Source organism: Hypanus sabinus, chromosome 10, assembly GCF_030144855.1.
Source record: "Hypanus sabinus isolate sHypSab1 chromosome 10, sHypSab1.hap1, whole genome shotgun sequence".
In the NCBI taxonomy this organism is placed as follows: domain Eukaryota; kingdom Metazoa; phylum Chordata; class Chondrichthyes; order Myliobatiformes; family Dasyatidae; genus Hypanus; species Hypanus sabinus.
This window is the reverse complement of record NC_082715.1, coordinates 113537918-113559184: the sequence shown is the minus strand read 5'-3', so window position 1 is coordinate 113559184 and position 21267 is coordinate 113537918. Positions and strand designations below refer to the sequence as shown.

General features: G+C 41.9%; 2 protein-coding genes across 4 annotated transcripts in view; one reads left to right on the top strand and one right to left on the bottom strand.

Annotated features, from left to right (window-relative positions):
- LOC132400998 (zinc transporter ZIP9-like) overlaps window positions 1-16222 on the top strand; it is a 46251-nt gene extending 30029 nt beyond the window's left edge. For both annotated transcript variants that reach the window (XM_059982689.1, XM_059982688.1), the window contains 3 exons: window positions 984-1069; window positions 3587-3721; window positions 10114-16222. In XM_059982689.1, the coding sequence (XP_059838672.1) occupies window positions 984-1069; window positions 3587-3721; window positions 10114-10347 (455 nt within the window). In that variant the 3' untranslated portion in view covers window positions 10348-16222. The remainder of the gene's footprint in view (window positions 1-983; window positions 1070-3586; window positions 3722-10113) is intronic.
- Window positions 15445-21267, bottom strand: part of LOC132400996 (coiled-coil domain-containing protein 177-like) — a 63355-nt gene continuing 57532 nt past the window's right edge. For both annotated transcript variants that reach the window (XM_059982680.1, XM_059982679.1), the window contains exon 3: window positions 15445-20742. In XM_059982680.1, coding sequence (XP_059838663.1) covers window positions 19791-20742 — 952 coding nt within the window. In that variant the 3' untranslated portion in view covers window positions 15445-19790. The remainder of the gene's footprint in view (window positions 20743-21267) is intronic.

The window sequence follows — 21267 nt, the reverse complement described above, 5'->3', positions numbered from 1 at the left end:
TGGCAGCAGGGGGCAAACTTCCATGTGTAGGGGACCTTGCCCTGCAGCCCAATGGGAAGGAGTGGAGGAAGTGATTGAATTGGGTGGTTCAGGTGAGCAGAGTGAGTTGAAGAGGAATCAGTCTGAAGAGTTACTGAAGTCCGTGGTGTGGTATGAGTGGTCTTGCTCATGGTCATGGAGGTTGGTGGGAAAATGAAGGTTTAATCCTCTCTGGGTAGTGTAGGGAGCAGGAGGTATAAGTTACTTTGATGCTGGCCAGGATTACAGACCCATGGTTGGTGTCTTGGACCCGTACCGCACAGAAACAGGCTCTGTGCCAACCAAGATGCCCATCTGAGCTCATCCCATTAGCCTGTGTTTGGCTCACATCCCTTTGAACCTTGGGCCAGTGCATTAAAATTGAGGAAATTTCCCTGGGCCTCCCCTTTCCAACTAAGGGATCCTCTCTGATGGATTCACAATGGCCCTTTAGCAGTTCCGTCTGCCCTGGAGAATGAGTAACCCAGTCCTCAGTCATTAGAGCACAAGTACAAAATCAGTAAAAGAAAGTCTTCTTATCCGTGTAACTGTGCAGATGTCTTATAAATGTTTTAATTGTATCCACCTCTACCACTTCCTTTAGCAGCTCGTTCCACATATCCAGCACTCACTGTGTGAAAAAACTCCCTTAAAATCTTCCCCTTCTCACCTTAAACCTATGCCCTGTAGTTTTAGGCTTCCCTATCCCTGAGGAAAATATGATTTACTCATGGTTCTGTAAACCTCTATCAGGTCACCCTTCAGCTATCTTCACTCCAGGAAAAACATTCCCAGCTTGTCCAACTGCCCTATATAACTCAAGCTGTCCAGCTGCATTCCTGCAAACATTCCTCGCAACCTACCTTTATGATTAGCTCTGCGCAAGTATCTCATAGCCACCACATAAGAATCCTTCCATATGTCAGGTACTGCCGACTATCATCCACGTGTCTCCCTTCTTACAGTGGATGGTGTGGCACTAGGAACTGCTGCAGGATCTTCCCAGCTCTCACTCCAGCTCATCGTCTTCTTTGCTGTTATCCTGCACAAGGTGAGTAGACAGCAGCAGCAGGGACAGCTTGATTGTTGGGGTGGGGGGGAAGTGTTCCCTTTGCATGCATGCCTTTTGGTGTCCTGGTAAATATAATTGCTTTATTATCGTATAGTGAAAGGTTTCTGTGCCACCCAGACAGATCAGACAGACATACTTTATTGATCCCGAGAGAAATTGGGTTTCGTTACAGTCGCACCAACCAAGAATAGTGTAGAAATATAGCAATATAAAACCATAAATAATTAAATAATAATATGTAGATCATGCCAAGTGGAAGTAAGTCCAGGACCAGCCTATTGGCTCAGGGTGTCGGACACTCCGAGGGAGGAGTTGTAAAATTTGATGGCCACAGGCAGGAATGACTTCCTATGACTCAGTGTTACATCACGGTGGAATGAGTCTCTGGCTGAATGTACTCCTGTACCTAAACAGTACATTATTGAGTGGATGGGATACATTGTTCAAGATGGCATGCAACTTGGACAGCATCCTCTTTTCAGACACCACCATCAGAGAGTCCAGTTCCACCCCCAGAACATCACTGGCCTTACGAATGAGTTTGTTGATTCTGTTGGTGTCTGCTACCCTCAGCCCGCTGCCCCAGCACACAACAGCAAACATGATAGCACTGGCCACCACAGCCTCGTAGAACATCCTCAGCATCGTCCAGCAGATGTTAAAGGACTTCAGTCTCCTCAGGAAGTAGAGACGGCTCTGACTCTTCTTGTAGACAGCCTCAGTGTTCTTTGACCAGTCCAGTTTATTGTCAATTCGTATCCCCAGGTACTTGTAATCCTCCACCATGTCCGCACTGACCCCTTTGGAAACAGGGGTCACCGGTGCCTTAGCCCTCCTCAGGTCCACCACCAGCTCCTTAGTCTTTTTCACAGTAAGCTGCAGATGATTCTGCTCACACCATGTGACCAAGTTTCCCACTGTCGCCCTGTACTCAGCCTCATCTCCCTTGCTGATGCATCCAACTATGGCAGAGTCATCAGAAAACTTCTGAAGATGGCAAGACTCTGTGCAGTAGTTGAAGTCCGAGGTGTAGATGGTGAAGAGAAAGGGGGACAGGACATACATTCCATACATAAGTACATCAAGTTAGTAAAAAGCAATAACAGAAAACATAATACAGTGTTACAGTCACAAACAAAATGCAGTGCAGGAGGACAAATAATTTGTAAAGGCTATGATGAGGTTAACTGGGAGATCAAAGGTTCACCTTGTATTAGTTGAGAGATCTGTTCAAGAGTCTGATAACAGCAGGAGAGAAGCTGTCCTTGAATCTGGTGGTACATGTTCTCAAGTTTTCGTATCTTCTGCTCGATGTGGGAGGAAGAGATAATGACCCAGGTGGGAGAGGTCTTTGATTTATATTGTCTGCTTTCCTAAGGCAGCAGAAAGCGTAGACAGTCAATGGAAAGAAAGCTGGTTTGTTCACATCTGCAGTGTCTTGCAATCATGAGCACAGCAGTTGCCATACCAAGCTGTGAATAACCATTATTCCCCCGGTGGCACCTGCTCATGTATTTCACATTGGAGTTCCCTCTGCCTGAGTTGACTCTGGTTTTTCACTGCAGTGATATGTTTCATTGGCTGCCAGGATGTCCTGAGATTATTCAGGCCACTGCAGGAATGCAGGTACTTCTGCAAGGTGGGCAGAGAACTGTCCCTAGTGTGGGCACAATGTGCCAACTCTTGTGAAGTCTTTGGCAAGGATAGGGGTTGAGGGGTGTGAGGCCATTGGACCCATCCAGGTAGATTCTACCCATGTGTGGACATCTCAGATATCCGAGGATGGAGAGCACCCACATTGGTCCTGTCCTATCAGAGTGAATGGTGAGTCCAGCAGCTGTGGGGGCTCAGCCTTTGCATGTTAGTGTCCGGGACAGTGATGTGGGAAGGAGGGGTTTGGCTGGTAACTGAAAAATAACATCAGAGGACTGGTAATTAAAGAAATCAGTTCAAGCCAGTCAAATGGAATATGCACCAATGACTCCAGTTATTCTTCCTGCTGGCTCAGGAAAGCAATGACTATAATCAAAGACCTATCCCTCCATTGGCATTCTCCTCTTTCCCATCAGACAGAAGATTGAAAAGCTTGAGAACACAAGACTAGGTTCAAGGACAGCTTCTATCCTGCTGATATTAGCTTCTTGGATCTACCTCTTTCTCTGATAAAGATGAACTCTTGATCTGTTAATCTACCTTGTCATGTCCCCTGCACTTTTCTCTGTAACTGTAGAACTGTACATTATTATTCACCACACCTATTGTTTCCCTTGTCCTCGCCTATCACCCTACCAGCCTCCAGATCCAGCATATTATCCTCAGCAACTTCTGCCACCTTCAGCAGGACGCCACCACTAAGGACATCATTCCCTCTCTACCCCTCTCTGCTTTTCGCAGGGATCGTTGGTGAGACAATATGTTCACTGAGGAATATCTGAGCTGAAAACCTGAGTGAATGTGGGTGGTGGTGTCAGTGACGTTGTCTATGGGTCATTTCAGGCACCTGCGTCATTTGGTTTGGTCTCATTCCTGATGCATGCTGGGCTGGAGAAGAGGCAGATCCACAAGCACCTGCTGGCCTTCTCTCTGGCTGCTCCACTGCTGGCCATCAGCACCTTCTTCATTGTCCGCAAGGTGAGGATACTCTCTGCAAACCGGAGTCCCGGCCCAATCTGACTCCAATCAGGACTTTACCCTAAACACATCCCCCTACACTAAACCAGTACCCTGTCCCCAACATAACCAACTATTACACTAAACCGGGTCCCTGACCACAACAAAACCTCTGCACTCAACCAGGTCCCCGTCCCCAACATAACCCCTGCTCTAAACAGGTTCCTGTGCCTAAATTCTACCATTATGAAATAGTATCCTGTCCTAAACAGATCCCCAACCTAAACACATATTCCTCCTAAAAACTCACCTCAACCTGATCCTCAGTCTAAACCTTTTCCCAGATTCTCACCTACCCTAATCCCTCATCCCACCATATAACACCCACCCCCCCCAGCCAACACTCCCACCTTAAATAATCCCCGGCCTGCACTTTCATATACTGTCACCCTGAATTTGCACCTTGTTCCAAAATACACCTGTATTGGATGGAGTTACTCCTGCAAAGAGAAACACAGTCTCCACATCACTCAGGACCATAAGTGTTTCACTTAAATCCCCTTTCACTCTTCTAAACTTGAGCAGTTGGATTTCTCCTCATAACACAACCCACTATTCCAGTTATTGGTCTGGTAAACCCAATGCATTAATATACAGAGCCTATAAAAAGAATTACAGTGGCATGCAAAAGTTTGGGCACCCCAGTCAAAATTTCTGTTACTGTGAATAGTTAAGTGAGTAGAAGATGAACTGATCTCCAAAAGTCATAAAGTTAAAGATGAAATATTCTTTTCACCATTTTAAGCAAGATTAGTGTATCATTTTTGTTCTCTAGAATTTTAGAGTGAAAAAAGGAGCACCATGCGAATGTTGGGTACCCCAAGAGATTTGAGCTCTCTTTGACTTTTACCAAGCTCTCAGACCTTAATTAGCTTGTCAGGGCTATGGCTTGTTCACAGTCATTGTCAGGAAAGGCCAGGTGATGCCAATTTCAAAGCTTTATAAATACCCTGACTCCTCCAACCTTGTCCCAACAATCAGCAGCCATGGACTCCTCTAAGCAGCTGCCTAGCACTCTGAAAATTAAAATAAGTGATGTCCACAAAGCAGGAGAAGGCTATAAGAAGATAGCAAAGTGTTTTCAGGCAGCCGTTTCCTCAGTTTGTAATGTAATTAAGAAATGGCAGTTAACATGAATGGTGGAGGTCAAGTTGAGGTCTGGAAGACCAAGAAAACTTTCCAACAGAACGGCTCATAGGTTTGCTAGAAAGGCAATTCAAAACCCCCGTTTGACTGCAAAAGACCTTCAGGAAGATTTAGCAGACTCTGGAGTGGTGGTGTACTGTTTTACTGTGCAGCGACACCTGCACAAATATGACCTTCATGGAAGAGTCATCAGAAGAAAACCTTTCTTGCGACCTCACCACAAAATTCAGCGTCAGAAGTTTGCAAACGAACATCTAAACAAGCCTGATGCATTTTGGAAATGAGTCCTGTGGACTGATGAAGTTAAAATAGAACTTTTTGACCGCTATGAACAAAGGTTGTTTGATTTTAAAAAAAGGGTGCAGAATTTCAGGAAAAGAACACCTCTTCAACTGTTAAGCACGGGTGGATCGATCATGCTTTGGGCTTGTGTTGCAGCCAGTGGCACAGGGAACATTTTACTGGTAGAGGGAAGAATGAATTTAATTAAATATCAGCAAATTCTGGAAGCAAGCATCACACCATCTGTAAAAAAAAGCTGAAGATGAAAAGAGGATGGCTTCTCCAACAGGATAATGATCCTAAACACACCTCAGATGCACAATGGACTACCTCAAGAGACGCAAGCTGAAGGTTTTGCCATGGCCCTCACAGTCCCCCGACCTAAACATCATCAAAAATCTGTGGATAGACCTAAAAAAAAGCAGTGTATGCAAGACGGCCCAAGAATCTCACAGAACTAGAAGCCTTTTGCAAGGAAGAATGGGTGAAAATCCCCTAAACAAGAATTGAAAGACTCTTAGCTGGCTACAGAAAGACAATAGACAATTGACAGTAGGTGCAGGAGTAGGCCATTCGGCCCTTCTAGCCAGCACCGCCATTCACTGTGATCATGGCTGATCATACCCAATCAGTACCCCATTCCTGCCCTCTCCCTATATGCCTTGACCCCGCTATCTATAAGAGCTCTACCTAACTCATTTACAAGTGTTTACAAGCTGTGATACTTGCCAAAGGGGGTGTTACTAAGTACTGACCATGCAGGGTGCCCAAACTTTTGCTTCGGGCCCTTTTCCTTTTTTGTTATTTTGAAACTGGAAAAGATGGAAATAAATTAAGTAATCTTGCTTAAAATATTAAAGAAATGTGTAATTTTAACTTTATGCCTTTTGGAAATCAGGTAATCTTTTGCTTGCTGTAAAATTGTCATGTGCTTTTTTCTCTCTCAAATATCAACACTCTTTACAGTATCCCACTTGTGATCTTGCCAATCTCCTTTATGACTAAGAGTCTCATTAATGTTTTGCAATCAATTCCCCTTATAATGAACGATAATAGTGTGAGGCTGTACCTGCACACTGGTCTTCAGTGACTCATGGAGTCGGATACCTAAATCCCTCTGCATTTTGGAGAACTCTTACACTCCTTTTGATGGACTCACTTGGCTACTCAGTTACCCAATTTATATCCCTTGTGGGGTCCTCTTCACATCTTTCCTTCCTACCCACCTGCGTGTCAACTGTAAAGTTTGCAGGTGTACCTTTGATTCCCATCCAAATCATTTGTATAAATCATAAAGCATGAGCTAATGCCAACCACAATAACCTTTGCTACGGCACCTTATCAAACACCCTCTGAAGCTCTCAGCACAGTACCACCACCCATTCCTCTTTACCCACACATCACTACTGTGAAGAACCCCAGTTGTGCCAGCCATAGAGCATTGCAACACAAAAACAGGCCTTTTATTCCACTTAGTCTATACTATTATTCTGCCCAGTCCCATTGACCTTCATCTGGACATTTGCCGTCTATACCCTTCCCATCCATGTACTTATCCAAACTTCTCTGGCATTGAACTCGTATCCACCACTCTGCAGCCAATTCGTTCCACACTCTCACCACTGTCTGAGTGATGTTCCCCAATTTCACTTCTTATACTTGACCCATGGCCTCTAGTTCTATTCTCACCAAACCTCAATGGAATGACTTACTTAGTCTCTACCCCTTATAATTTTGTACATCTCAATCAAATCTCTCCTCGCTGCCCCATGGTCCCCTATAAAATTCTAACCTACTCAACCTTTCTCTATCACTCAGGTTCTCAAGCCCTGTCACTATACTTGTACATTTTCTCTGCACACTTTCAATTTTATTCACATCTTTCCTGTAGATCGATGACCAGAGCTGCACACACTACTCCAAATTAGCTCTAACCAATGTCTTATATAACTTTAACATAATAGCCAGTTCCTGTACTCAGTACTTTGATTTATGAAGGCCAATGTGCCAAAAGCTCTCTTTATGACCATATCTACTTGTGATGCCACTTTCAAGGAATTATGAATCTGTATTCTACATTTCTCAGTTCCCTACTGTTAAATGTGTAAGTCGTCACACTGGTTGTTCTCCCAAACGGCAACATCTCCTGCTTGCATACATTAAACTCCATCTATAATTTTTTCAGCCCATTTTTCCATCCGATCCTAATCCAACTGCGAGCTTTGATAGCCTTCTTTGCTGTCCACTATGCCCCCAATCTTGTGTCATCCACATTTTCTGATCCTGTTAACCATATTATCATCTAGGTGTTTGATATAAATGTCAACAACAATGGACCCAGCTCTAATCCCTGTAGCACACTAATCACAGACTCCAGTCAGTGGCCACCTTCGTCTACCACTCTGGTTTCTCCCAAAAAGTCAATGTCTAATCCAAATTACTACTTGTCCTGAATGCTAATCAACTGACTCTTGACCAACCTCCCATGTGGGACCTTGCCAAAGTCCATGTAGACAATGTCCACTGCAGTTCCTCTATCAAATGTTCTGGTAACTTCCTCAAAAAAACTCTGTAAGATTGGTTAGACACAACCTACCATGCCTAGAGCCAAGTTGATTATCCCTAACATCTATCTACCCAAATATTTATATATTCAGTTTCTTAGAATACCTTCCAATAACTGATGTCAGGCTCTCTGGCCGATAAGTTCCTAGCTTATTCTTGAACCTTTCTTAGATAACAGAACATTAGCTATCCTCCAATCCTCTGGCGCCTCAGCTGTGGCTCAGGATGGTTTAAATACCTTTGACAAGGTCACTTACCTGCACTAGCCTCCCACAAGGTCCATTGTGAGGCCCTGGGGTTCTGTCCACCCGAATTTGCCTCAAACAGCAAGCACTTGCTCCTCTGTAATCTGTAAATGGTACATGATTTCACTGCTGTTCCGCCTTAGATATGTAGACTGTGTCCATCTCCCTAATAAGTACAGATGCAAAAAATCCATTTAAGATCTCCCTCATCTCTTTCAGCATGCACAAATAACATCTGATTTTCAAGAAGATCAATTTTACTCCTTGCTATCCTTTTGTTCTTAATATATCTGTAGAAGCCCTTGGGATTCTCCTTCACTTAGTCTGCTCATGCAACCTCGTGCCTTCTTTTAGCCCTCCTGATTTCCCTTTTAAGTATTCTCTTGCATTTCTTTTAGTCCTCAAGTACATTTGTTCCTTGCTGCCTGTATTTGTTATGTACCTCCCCCTTCTTAACTGGGGCCTCAATAGCTCTCGAAAACAAAATTTCCCTAAACCTGTTACTTTTGCCTTTTATTCTAATACAAATATACAAACTCTGTAGTCCCAAAAGTTTAACTTTTGAAGGCCTTCCACATACCAAGCATGCCTTTGTCTGAACACAACTTATCCCAATCTCCAATTGCCAGATCCTTCAAAATTGGCCTTTCGCCAGTTTAGAATCTCAACCTGAGGACCAGACTTACCCTTCTCCATAATTATCTTGCAACTAACGGAATTATGATCATTAGACCAAAGTGTTCCCCTACACACACTTCTATCACCTGCCATGTCTCGTTCCCTAAAAGGAGATCCAGTATCACACTCTCTCTAGCTGTGACCTCTATGTATTGAATAAGGAAACTTCCCTGAACACATTTGATAAACTCTATCGCATCCAACCCTTTAGCAGTACTGTATGGGAATCCCATCAATATGTGGAAAGTTGAAATTACCCATCACAATCTTATTTCTTATAACTGTCTGTGATCACTCTACAAATTTGTTTCTTTAACCTAATCTAATGATTAAACATCATATCCTTTTCTCTAAGCCATGCCGATTACTTTGTATTTTTCTAAGTGTCTTGCTACATCTTTAATAACCTTTTCCTTGTGATACGTGCTAACCTTGGTTATAGAACATAGAACAGTACAGTACAGGAACAGGCCCACAATGTTTTGCCCAACTAATGAAATCTGTAATCAAATGCCCACCTAAACTAATCCCTTCTGACTACACAATGTCCACATTTTTCTTTTATCACATTCATGAGCATATCTGAGATCCTACTAAACAACTCTAAAGTATTTTACCACCTCTGGTAGTGCAACAAAAACTTGCCCTGCACATCTTTCAACTTGCCCTCTCAACTTCAATGCATGCTCTCTGGTATTAGACGTTTCAATACTGGTATAAAGATACTGTCTGTCTACTCTACCTATGCCTCTCAATCTTATAAACCTCTATTAGATCACCCCCCAGCCTCTGCCACTCCAGATAAACAATCTAAGTTTGTCCAACCTCTCCTTTATGCCTTACACTCTGCAATCCAGGCAGCACCCTGGTAAACCTCTTTTACACCCTCTACAAAGCTTCAATTCTTTTTATAATGGGACAACCAGACCTGAATGCAGTCCTCCAAATGCAACCTAATTCAAGTTTTATAAAGCTGCAACTTCCCAACTCTTGAACTCAATTTGAGTAATAAAGGCATGCATACCATTTGATTTCTTTATCACCCTATCAACCTGTGTAGCTACTTGAACCCCAAGATCCTTATGCACATCAATACTGTTAAGGGCCTTAGTTGTAGGGCTGAATAAACATGCTGTTGGAGGGATGAGTTTATCAGTGACATTGCAGCCCAATACTTACATGGTGATTATCAATTTTTTGATCATTGATTCAGTGCTAATCTCTAGGGCCAATTTATAGCAGACAATTAATCTATCAACTTGCATATCTTTGTGATGTGGGAGGAAACCAAAGAACCTGAGAGAAACACATCTGGTCAAAGGAAGAATGTGCAATCTCCACATAGATGACACTAGAGGTCAGGATTGAACCTGGGTCTCTTACCAGCTTACCTCTGTGCTGCTGACTTCCAATGTGTTTTTCTTCTCCCCTCAACAGAGCAGTCTGGAATCTCTGCAACAGACCAAGGCCACCGGCATTGGGCTGCTCTTCTCCGCTGGAACCTTTCTCTACGTTGCATCTGTGCACGTTCTTCCTGAGGTCAGTGGGCAACATTCCCACCAGGTCACCAATGGACATGGCAAGAAAGGGCTGGGCTTCCTGGAGAGCCTGACGCTGATTGTGGGCTGTACCATTCCTGTTTTCCTTTCGCTGGGACTCCATGATGGCTAGTTGTGGTTCGGACCACAGCTCTCATCTTCAGCCCTGCCCTACCCCTGCTCGAACTGCAAGGGCAGGGCAGCTCTGAAACAGCCCCCCATTCAAATTCTGGAGGTGGATGCTGCAAGAAAATTGACATCTTGAAAAACTAACAGCCCGTGATCATCTATGTTAAGGTGATGTGGAGCACTTGGGAGAGCCAATGTATTATGTTGGAGCATAGAAGAAGGGGTCTATGCCCCCTTGTGCCAGTTAGTAATCTGGAGTCATCACCACCAGTGCAGGAGAGTTTGCACTTTTTCTTTAACACAAACTCTACCCCCTCTCTCACACTGACCATCATGCACATTCTCACTATCACACACATACTCACTCCTTCTGATATCTATCAAATCTTTAACAGGTACACAGAGAATGCTCAGGAGAGCAAAGCAGGTAAATGAGAGCCTGATTACTCCCTTGGTACATTTGCAACAAAGTCATATAGTTTTTACGAGTGACTTTTCCAAGCAATCTTTTCTTCTTTTCAAATAATTTTATCAGATGGACTTTAGTGAGTGGTGGTAAGACACATTTAGTTGATGTCACTGGGGCCATGTGCAAGATCATTCATTGTCTATTTAGACATTGAATGTAAAAACACATCCTTGCTCTGCCTTGAGTGCTAGGATGGCCAGTGTGATGAACTATCAAGGAGGTAAAAGAATCCTGTAACAAACTTTCAGATGAATCTTTGGTGATGACCCATTTGTAGAACAGAAGGGAATGAACTATCATTGTAAACTCCACCAGGGTGGAGATGAATTATTGGTGGAGAAGTGCAGAGTAGGAGTTGTAGATTATTATGGCAAATAGAACAAGAAACGGTGAGTGTATATTGCTGGAGTAATAGGAAGAGGAAATGAATTACTGGGGTAGTGGTGTGGGAGATGATGAATTAATAGGGTTGAGGAGGCATAGAGGAAACCAGCATCAACATTATACTGGTGCATTAGAACAAGTTCTGAGGAAGTTCGGCCCCAGTGGCATTTCTTAAGCAGTGCTATGTCTGAGATGTGCAATGAATGAGTCACAGCCTCAAGCTAGCTACTGTAACTGTGGCAGGAATATGAGAGGGATTGTTAAGTTTCTATCTCTTACTGGCTTGTCAGACTTGACTTTGCAGTCATGTGGTGCAAAAGTACAGTAGTTTGTTTACGAGCAGTAAGGACCCCTTCAGTAGGGAGTGGGGTTGGGCAGTGGGGAAATGAGCAGAATGGTTTTATTCTGGAGTTCATTGTGTATTTGCCTGTACCTGTTGAGACATTACACTCATTGCTCTGAAGATGTTCAGTCTCTTGAATGAGTAGATAATATCTGAGGCTTAACCTGCCAAATACTTATTGAATTATTTAAATTCTTAGATTGTCACTAAGAGGCAACGAAAAATGTCAAAAGATAAATTTGAAACAGAAGAACAGTGCATTTTATTCCCTAATGTCCTGGCACAATGTTTGAAAAAGACTCTACAGAACAACATGTTTACCCCTTTATCCACTCATTCTGTCTGACCATTCTTAAAATTAACGTTTAGCAGTATCACCCCCCCCCCCCCCCCCGGTATTCCGACCTGATATCCTGGGCCTTTTTAGTCCTTCTGCTGCCTGTGATTGAAATTGCACAATATCCAAGCTGCAATCTGATTAGTTTTTTTACTTCCTGTATACTTGAACGTCTCTCCTTTGACTGTTGCTCCACTTAGTAATTGGAGAGTTGTGAACTGGGGAAATTGAGAGAAAAGCAGTGTGTGAAGAAGTACAGAGCTGGGGCAGAACTGGGCGGTTAGAGTAGAGACTAGTGAGAGAGTTAAAAGGTACTGATAATCAACAGGCAGGAGATCAGCAGGCTGAGGAAAAGGAGTAGACAAGATTGTGTGTAACACACACAAAACACTGGAGGAACTCAGCAAGCTATGCAGCATCTATGGAAAAGAGTACAGTTGACGTTTCAGGCCGAGACCCTTCGTTGCCTGTACTCTTTTTCCATAGATGCTCCCTAGTCTGCTGAGTTCCCTTGGCATTTTGTGTGTGTGTTGCTCGGATTTCCAGCATCTACAGATCTTCTCTTGTTTAAGTTTGTGTAGCAGCAATGGGTGTCCATTTGTCTTCATGATCTAACAGGACTCTCCTGAGAAGTTATCTGCAGTAAGGCCTGCCGAAAGTAATGATTTAATCATAGATACTGTCATCAGCTTCTTAGATGCTTGATAGAATCAGTGTAAATGCGAGTTGGTCATCTACCATTGTTCCTGTTGCCCTTTAAGATGTGACTATTTCTGCAGGGTACTGTTTTATCCGAAAGCTGTCAATATTAATATCTTAATCTCATCAACAGTCGGTATTAGCCTCAACACAATTTTTACGTTCAGCTGTCAAGACCTAATGAAGATAGAGGCTGTAATATATTAACTTCAATTTAAAACCTATGGTTAGAAAGCATAATGTATTTTAATATAGCAAGGATAAATGTGTTGAGCTGTTTAGTCATCTGTCCTATGTAAATAAAGTTATTTGATTCAAATTATTTGTACATGCATAGTTTTCTTTCAGAGAGCAGGTTGTGGTCCAGTACCACTGTACTAAGGACAGATTCAATGTTTCAGTCTGTGCCTCAATCGTTAGGGATCAGGCTAAAATGTTGTCTTCTGATTTGTGCAGCAAAGGAGATAAAATAGAACAATACTGCAACTTCCTCAGTTGGTCAGAGAGGGTAACATTAATGGTACAGGATGCTGGTTTGTTTTTGGACCAATTAAGGCAAGGTGAGCATTTAATCCTGACAGTTGTCAAAGTTGAGTTGATTGTCAGATGCACAAGCACATGGCTGCACAGGTGCAATGAAAAACTTACTTGCAATAGCATCACGGTCACAAAGCAGAATTTATAATAAAAATATAAATTAACCAATTTTTACAATAAAGAACACAATTAGAACCAAAAAAGCCCATCTTAGTGGAAAATATCCAAAGTGGTCATGGTGTACTAAACTGTAGTGGCAGGTTCATCATTTCTGTGAGAGCCTGGTGAAGGAAGTCATTGAATTAAAACTAGAGTGAAACAATTTTAATATAGATGAAAGTCTAAGTAAGAACTGGAATTCGATTGTAAACAAGGTGGGACAGCAGAAACCTGATTGGGTGAGGACTAACCAGTCAGGAAGGTTAGACAATGAGAGAATATATAACCACCAGACTAGATATGCCTGGGCATCATCCCTGATGAAGCTGGCAGAGTTTGTCATTGAAACGTCAGTTAAAATGTATACCGTACCTGCTGGAAGCCTGAGAAGACTTTATTTGCTCAAAGCTTTGTTTGAAGTATGATATCTCCACTGACACCTGTGAACCTTGGAACCACAAATACGTGAAGTGGAGAAAATGCATTTGGGATAATATTGAGAACCATGACTCTGAACTGGGAGCCAGAGCAGGCGTCCAACACTTTACATTTCAGCTCTCCCTCATCAGCCAACTCAGACCCACAGAACCAGAGTGGAACAAGCCACCCCCTGAACCCAGGCAGGTCACCTAGACCTCCATAATAATTTCAAACATCCAACAAGAGGTAAGACCAAGCAAACCTGCTCTACAAACAAGCAGAGTTTTGATTAAGAATATTTTATTGAAGGTATTTTGTCAAACAATAATAAATGCAACAAAAGACAAAGTCAAACAATATTACAAGATATACAGAGGCACCAGTCCTTGATAAAAATAAAATTGCTTTAAGGAAAGCCTCGGTGTATAAAAATACCACATGACTTATTTAAATATTACTATATACATTGACATGGGAAATAATGTCCCAATATTAGGAACAGAGTACTACTTTACCAAGGGGGGAGAGAGGGGCTATGGTTCTATGCACCTGATAAATCACCAAAAAAAGGCCACCAGTTTAGTCTAGATGGAATTCCACACAGTGTTTCACAAGACACACGTAATAAAACAAACATTTGATTTATTGTCACCATAAACCAATGACACCAATTGCACATTTGACCCCACCAGAACATGACAAAATTGTAGTACGACATAAACAAGAAATCCCTGTGGCCTTAAACGGCAAAATTACTAGTCAGTTCTACAACTTCTCTGTAGCACCCAATGTATAAAACAGTCATGATCTTAAATTCAGACTAAAATTAGGTGAAAATTCTAATCTGTTTTAATAAAATGCATCTGACTAAATGTGCAAAATGCTACTTGGAAAATCTAAAAAAGTCATTGTTAAATTAGCCATCTGCTTAACTAAACATTCCAATATTGTCACTCCCTCATTAAAAGCACCAACACCTTTGAAAGTGTTTGACAAAAATATGTACATTGAAGTGCAATATTATAGAGGCAAATGCAGCAGCTATTTGCATGCTACAAGGACTCACAAACATGTTAACATTAGATAGTTCTTAAGTTTCCGACTGTATTATTTGGGAGAATAATATTCAGGTCAGCAGAAGAATTTAATACCCAGACAATGGAAGATAAAGATATCCTATGCACTTTCAAAAATGGAGCATTTCTACAAGATTTGTAGAACATGGGCTCAAATGGCTGGAGGAGTCAAATGCACAACCATTTGAGCCAGAGGTATCATTAGCTGATTTTATGATTACTCTCCATCTTAAATTCTACTGAGAATCCCAGGAATTATGCTGATAGCTTTGCAAAAAGATTACCAATGCCACATAACATATAGAGCAAAAACATGCAACATGGGAAGTTTTTAAGATCAAATTCTTTCCCTAACAACACCACATGCAAATTTACTGAGACAAAATAAAAAGCCACAGGAGAATTTCAGGTACCTGGCCACCTTCCAGTCCCTGGCAGCAGAATGGTTCATGGCACAAAGAAGTCCTGATGAAAAGGAGGAAGTCAGTAAATGGGGAAAACAAGATAGTTTGCAGTTGTTTTATGGAACATTTTTGATTTCACGGCTTCATAGATTGGACCTATATCATCTTACTACGCAAACTAGGTAAATGCCTGCGGGAGACAGGCGTAGACCGTTTAGTACTTGTGCCAAATCAGTATCACATATCCATCAGAGATTTGGTTGGTTCTGTTGGTAATTAATTCATATGTTGCAGTTGGAGTTCCTGCCCTTATAGTGGAGAGTCATCACTAATGCTACTATATCCTACAAAGCTGCAGTGAAACAAAAAAGAACAAATATGATTCTAAAGGATAAGAGCTTAAATGAAGATCAGATGGAAATTAATTGCATTAGTGGGTAAAATATTTGTTTTTCTTAATGGAATTAACTTTGTCTCAACTTTATTATCAGTCTACTGAGTGCATGCTTCAGTTCCATTACATCTCACACATAGACTACAATTAAGAATCTAAAAGCATTTTGTGCATCAGGTTCACTGTGCTGATTTTTAGAGCTCCTGTCTTCTACTAAAAACAAATGGACACACAGTATTATGTCACAAATGTTAGGAATACAAAGAATTTTCAAAGAAGCCAGAAACTACAGTAACCTCATGCAAAGTAGACATAAAGGCTGACTCATCAAAACATCCCTCAATGTTAGCCACTTCTGTTTCTCCAACTTCTAAACAAAGCCAAGTTAATGAAACTTCCATCAAGGTTCTACATAACAAAACAGTAATCTGTCTCTTATAGCAAAATTACAGCACAGGAGGTGGCCATTCATCCATCATGTCAATTCTAGTCAAAGAAGCAATTCAGGCCAGATCCACCTTGCAGCATTAGGACTGCAGCTATGCAGTTCACAATCCTTCAAGTACTGTTTAAATGTGATGAGGTCTCCTGGCTCTACTTTCAGGCAATGAGTTCCAATTCCACAACCCCTGCATGCAGAACTTGAACTTCCACGCTGTTAGAGAAAAAAATTTCCACAATTTTTCACCCAATTATTTTAAAAAGAATGCCCCTGTTTTTTAACCTCCTTCCCCTGCACAGATGCCGCTCAGCCTGCTGAGTTCCTCCAGCAGGCTGCTTACTGCTCTTTATCTACAGATGCTGAGAAGTTTGCCAATGACATAAACCTTGCTGTTGGGGACAGGGCTTTGAATTGTGAATTGTAACGATATGAAAAAAAGTTGACTGTCAGATTCAAGGCAGGTACAGTATAATTTGCATACATTCCAAGGTACCATTTAAGCAAACTGTAAAGATTGAGCATTATTTAAATAATAATAGAAGGGTAATATTGATGTACAAAGGGATGTGGTTCTCACCACAATTATACAGAGCTTTCTTGTGACCAGTTTAAAGAGAGTGTAAAGATAGTCCTCTACACTTGATTCCTGGGGCAGTAAGACCACTGATTGAGGACAGGCTGGACTCAAGTTCAGAAGGAAATCGCACAGAAATATATTTTTTTAAAAACCAGGTTAGATGCAAGGAGGATGTTTCCTCTGATTGAGGAGTCCAGGACAAGGAGCCACAGTCCCAGCACATGGGACAAAACATTTTGGTCAGAGGGGAGAAATTTCTTCACCCAGTGTGGTAAACCTGTGGAATTTGAAGGTTGTAGAGGCCAAGTTATGAATATATTTAAGGAGAAGGCACAAAGTCATCAGTGAATGTGGAGAGAGAAACGAATACAGTATAACATTGAGCTAGACAGTCAGCCATGATCATACTGAATGGCAAAGCAAGCTTGACTAATCCAACACTTCCATATTTCTGTGGGCACCTTCTCAATGAAAGCAGATAGCAAAGGAATTTAACCCTTTGTGTGCCACAGAAGCCTTTGGACAACTTGGGAACAGAATGAATGATAATCAAAATTCCAAATTCAGTACACAGTTCATCTTTCCTAGGCAAGTGATCCTGCCATACTATGCATTTCTGTAACATGGACTACTGCTAAAAGGCATTTGAAAGCAATGGAAAGGTATCACCACTACCTCAGCAAACTATAATTTCCTGGCAAGATAACTAAACTAATGCCAGCATCCTCTCCCAGCCTAGCACCTTCAATGCTGATGTCCTAATTATACTCAGATAACTGTTTCGAACAGATCACATAACTTACATGCCCAACAGTAGACACTTGAAACAGACGCTATACTCCCAAACTCCATCATTGTGTCTGTCTGTCTGTCTTTGAGACAGACTGTCTTGTGTCTGTATGCATGTCTGTGAAACTGTTGTGTGTGTCTCTACAAGAGAGACTGGTGTGTGTTTGTGTGTATGTATTTCCCTCTGAAAGAGTGTGTCAATGCCTGTGTGTGTGTATGACCCTATGAAACACTGTGTGTGTGTGTGTCTGCCTGCCTGTCTTTCTGTGTCTCCCTGTGCGTGCTTGTGGAAGAGTGGTGGTGGAATGACAACCAGAAGAAGCAGTAATGCACAGACTGAAGGAGCAGTAGGTGAGGGGATAGGCATGGGGTAAAACACAAGACTAAAGGAGAGACTAGCAATCAGATGTACAGCAGAGTGGAAGCTTTCAGTTCTTGCATAGCTTGACCAAGATCAGACTTTTGCAAAACTAAACCTGTCTTTATCTTCCCTTGTACACGATCACAATTGCTAATGACCAGAGAGTTACAAGAGACCACAGATGCTAAAACTCAGAGTAACGAACGTTTAGTTGGAGGAACTCACATCATCTGTATGGGGTGAGGAGAAATTCTCAATGCCTTGGGTCAAAATCCTGCATCAGAATTATGGGTGGAGGAAAGTACTTTGCAGATCAAAAGAACGAATCAAGCTTTTAGACAGGACCAAATTGGTCTACAAGTTCTAACGCAGAGACTTCAGCAAACATTATGTTGGCCAAACTGGGAGAAAACAAGGATCCATGAACATCAACCAGCTGTAAAGCCACATGACTAAATCTTCCTAATCTCTACCCACAAAGATTGAAAAGGGCACAAATTTAACCATGCAGCTTGCAAGAGAAGCGTGGTTTTCCACTAAAAATTCTGTAAACAAACACGTAGACCTCGATCCTATTTATGTCAATTCCAGACCACACTGCACAAAGTTCACCACACAGCCAACCAACAATAAGATTTCCTCCCCACATCACAAATGGGTTTCTGAAATGACAATCACCTGATTGAAAAGTATATGAAGGCCAATTACTCAAGAGGACACACCACAATCAACAGGTCACTGACAATTTCTCCTTGCATGGGGAACGAAACATTTGCAAGTAAATTGCCTAGATCGGAGAACAACTCAACCCAACCGGGAAGAAGGAATGGTCAGACCAGGGGTGATTGCTAGAAGAGGTGTGGGTGGGTAGGGGAGACAAGGGGGCAGGAGTGGAGTTGGAAGACATAATAGAGGCAGGCAAAGAAAGGAGGATGGAGCCAGGAAGTGGGTGGGGAGGGGAAGCTGAGGGTGAAGGTAGAGACAGTTTTGGAGGGTAATAAACAGGAACACAAAGGCTACGAGTATTGGAATTTGACCAATAGGGTGATGATAGTGGAAATGATTAGGGGAGAGGTGGAAGGGCAGGAAGAACCAGAACTATATCGGGAAAGGAAGAACTAGTGGTTGAAATGTGTGGGTAGGTGGGTGAAATGGGCAAGGGGATGGAGATGGATGATGGAGTTGGAGTGTTGGGGAAGGGAACAAACAGAGGAACATAAGGAGGATTGGAAGGAGACAGGAAGAAGGAACGTATTCTTGCTCTCTCTCTCCCCACTTCTTCCAGTGCTCCACAGCTCACCCTGTTTGTATTTTCTCTCCTCACCAAAACCTATCCCCTTTCCTATCTGGCTCAATCAGTTTGTCATCCTTTAAGTCTGCAACAGTCCACCAATCACCTCTGTCGTCTGTCTTACCAGCTCCCCCTCCTCTTTATAGCAGTCATATTTACCTCTTTACCCTCAGTCCTGATTCAGGTATTCAAAATGAAACATTGATAATTCCTCCCTCCAATACACACCCAACAGATACTTCTTAACCTACTGAGTCCCTCCTGCAGATTGTTGTGCCAGTGACCGAAACATTGTACAAGAGTTTAAATACTATGAAAATGACATCTCTCATGGATAGCCCAACGTTCACAGATTTTCCTTCCTGAAAAGCAATACAGAAACTTGCTCTGTGGATATGAAATCAAATCATTCTCAAGTAAAGCACTGTCTAGTTGACAATAGGGCCAATATTTTCTACAGCTTCAAAACACTCATTTATGAACGTGGTCATGAAAATGCCTCAGGAATTTTCACTTAACTGTAATTCTGCCACAAATCAAAATTCACAGAACATATCTTGAAATAGATCCCCAGAATATTTAACTTCCTTGAGAAAACTGATTATCCCATGGTCTACAATTAATCAGTACACAAGAGTCCATGTTTATGCCTTGTCTAAAAGTAAAATTTTCTCTTAATTTTCAAAGCCCAATATCATTCCCTTTACACAGGAACATATCTATGAAGGAAAATTACCATTCTAGCTACTTACTCATTTTCAGATATTAATATGCTATCTTTTTCACCAAGCTGGCCCAAAGTTCAGCTTCCATAGCCATCTGATCAAAAGACCGGCTGTTGATATACTCTCTCACTCGTTCCCTCATTTGGAAGGCTGCCCTGGCAGCTTGACGGGACTCCTCAATAGTTGCTTCCTTTACTTTCAAAATTTCTTCAGTTCTCTTGTCTTTCTTCTCAATAGTTGCTTTCATTGCTTGCCTGTATATTTCCTCCTCCTCCTCAACCCTTTTTTTGATCTGCTGGTGGATCTTCTCCTTTTCTGATCTGCTCTTTTGAGCCTGCAGGACTTTATTCTGGATGCTCTTCAACACAGTTTTCTGGGCTTGTTCAATTTTAAATTCAGAGATTTCAGCCAACACTTCCTTGCGTTCTTTCTGCTCCTGTTCTAGTTTTTCGGCCTTTAGCTTGGCTTGCAGTATCTGGTGTTCTTCCTTAATTGCCTTTTCTTTCAGCATTCTTTTTCTTTCTTCCACCAAATGTTTGTGGTTTTCCTTAAATTTTAAAAACTTTCTCTCTAGTGACATCCTCACCATCAACTCCTCAGTTTTGGTCAGGTTGTCAATTTCATTTTTCAGTATCATGTGTTTCAGCTTCTCATGCTCATTCTCCATTTTAATTTTATTCTGGTTGCTCATTTCTTTCAGAAGCCGTTTCTGGGCGGCTTTTGACAGCTTTGCCTGTAACTCCTGTACTTCGTGCTCTTTGCTATCTTGCTTGATGGCTTCTGTTTGCTTCCACAAATGCTTCTGCTGAGATTTACGCATTTCAGCTTCATACTTAGCTTGATCTAGTTTTTCCTTTTTTTTAATTTTTTGTGTCTCAGCTAACATCTTCCACTTGTTTTCTTTCAAAATGACATCCTTCTCTCGGAGTTCGGCCATCTGTTTTATTTCCTGCTGTATCTTGAACTGTCTCATTTCTTGCTCTTTTTTCCACCTGTGAATGCAAGTGCACCATTATACTAGAGGATCCACATTAATATAGCATCTTTCATATTCCAAAGAATTTTTATTACAAGAAACAATTACAATTCAAAAATTCTTGTTATGCTCTGAATAATGCACAAGATCCTTACATCTTCACATCTCTTTAGCAGACAAAACAACAGTCCAGTATCTCACCTAAAAGATAGACATAGAGCAATATAGCAGGGATAAAGGCCCTTTAGCCCAACCAATATATGCTGACCGTGGTGTCCACTTTGCTAGTCCCAGTTCCAGCATTTGGCTCAGAACTTCCATGTGCTTCTTAAATGGTTCTACTGAACCTGCTTCAACCACCTTACCTAACACCTCATTCCATATCACAAATAAGAGAAAGTCTGCAGATGCTGGAAAGCTGAGCAACACACACAAAATGCGGGAGGAACTCAGCAGGTCTATGAAAAAAAAAGTACAGTCGAGATTTTGGGCCGAAACCCTTTGGCAGGACTGGAGAAAAAAAACTGAGGAGTAGATATGG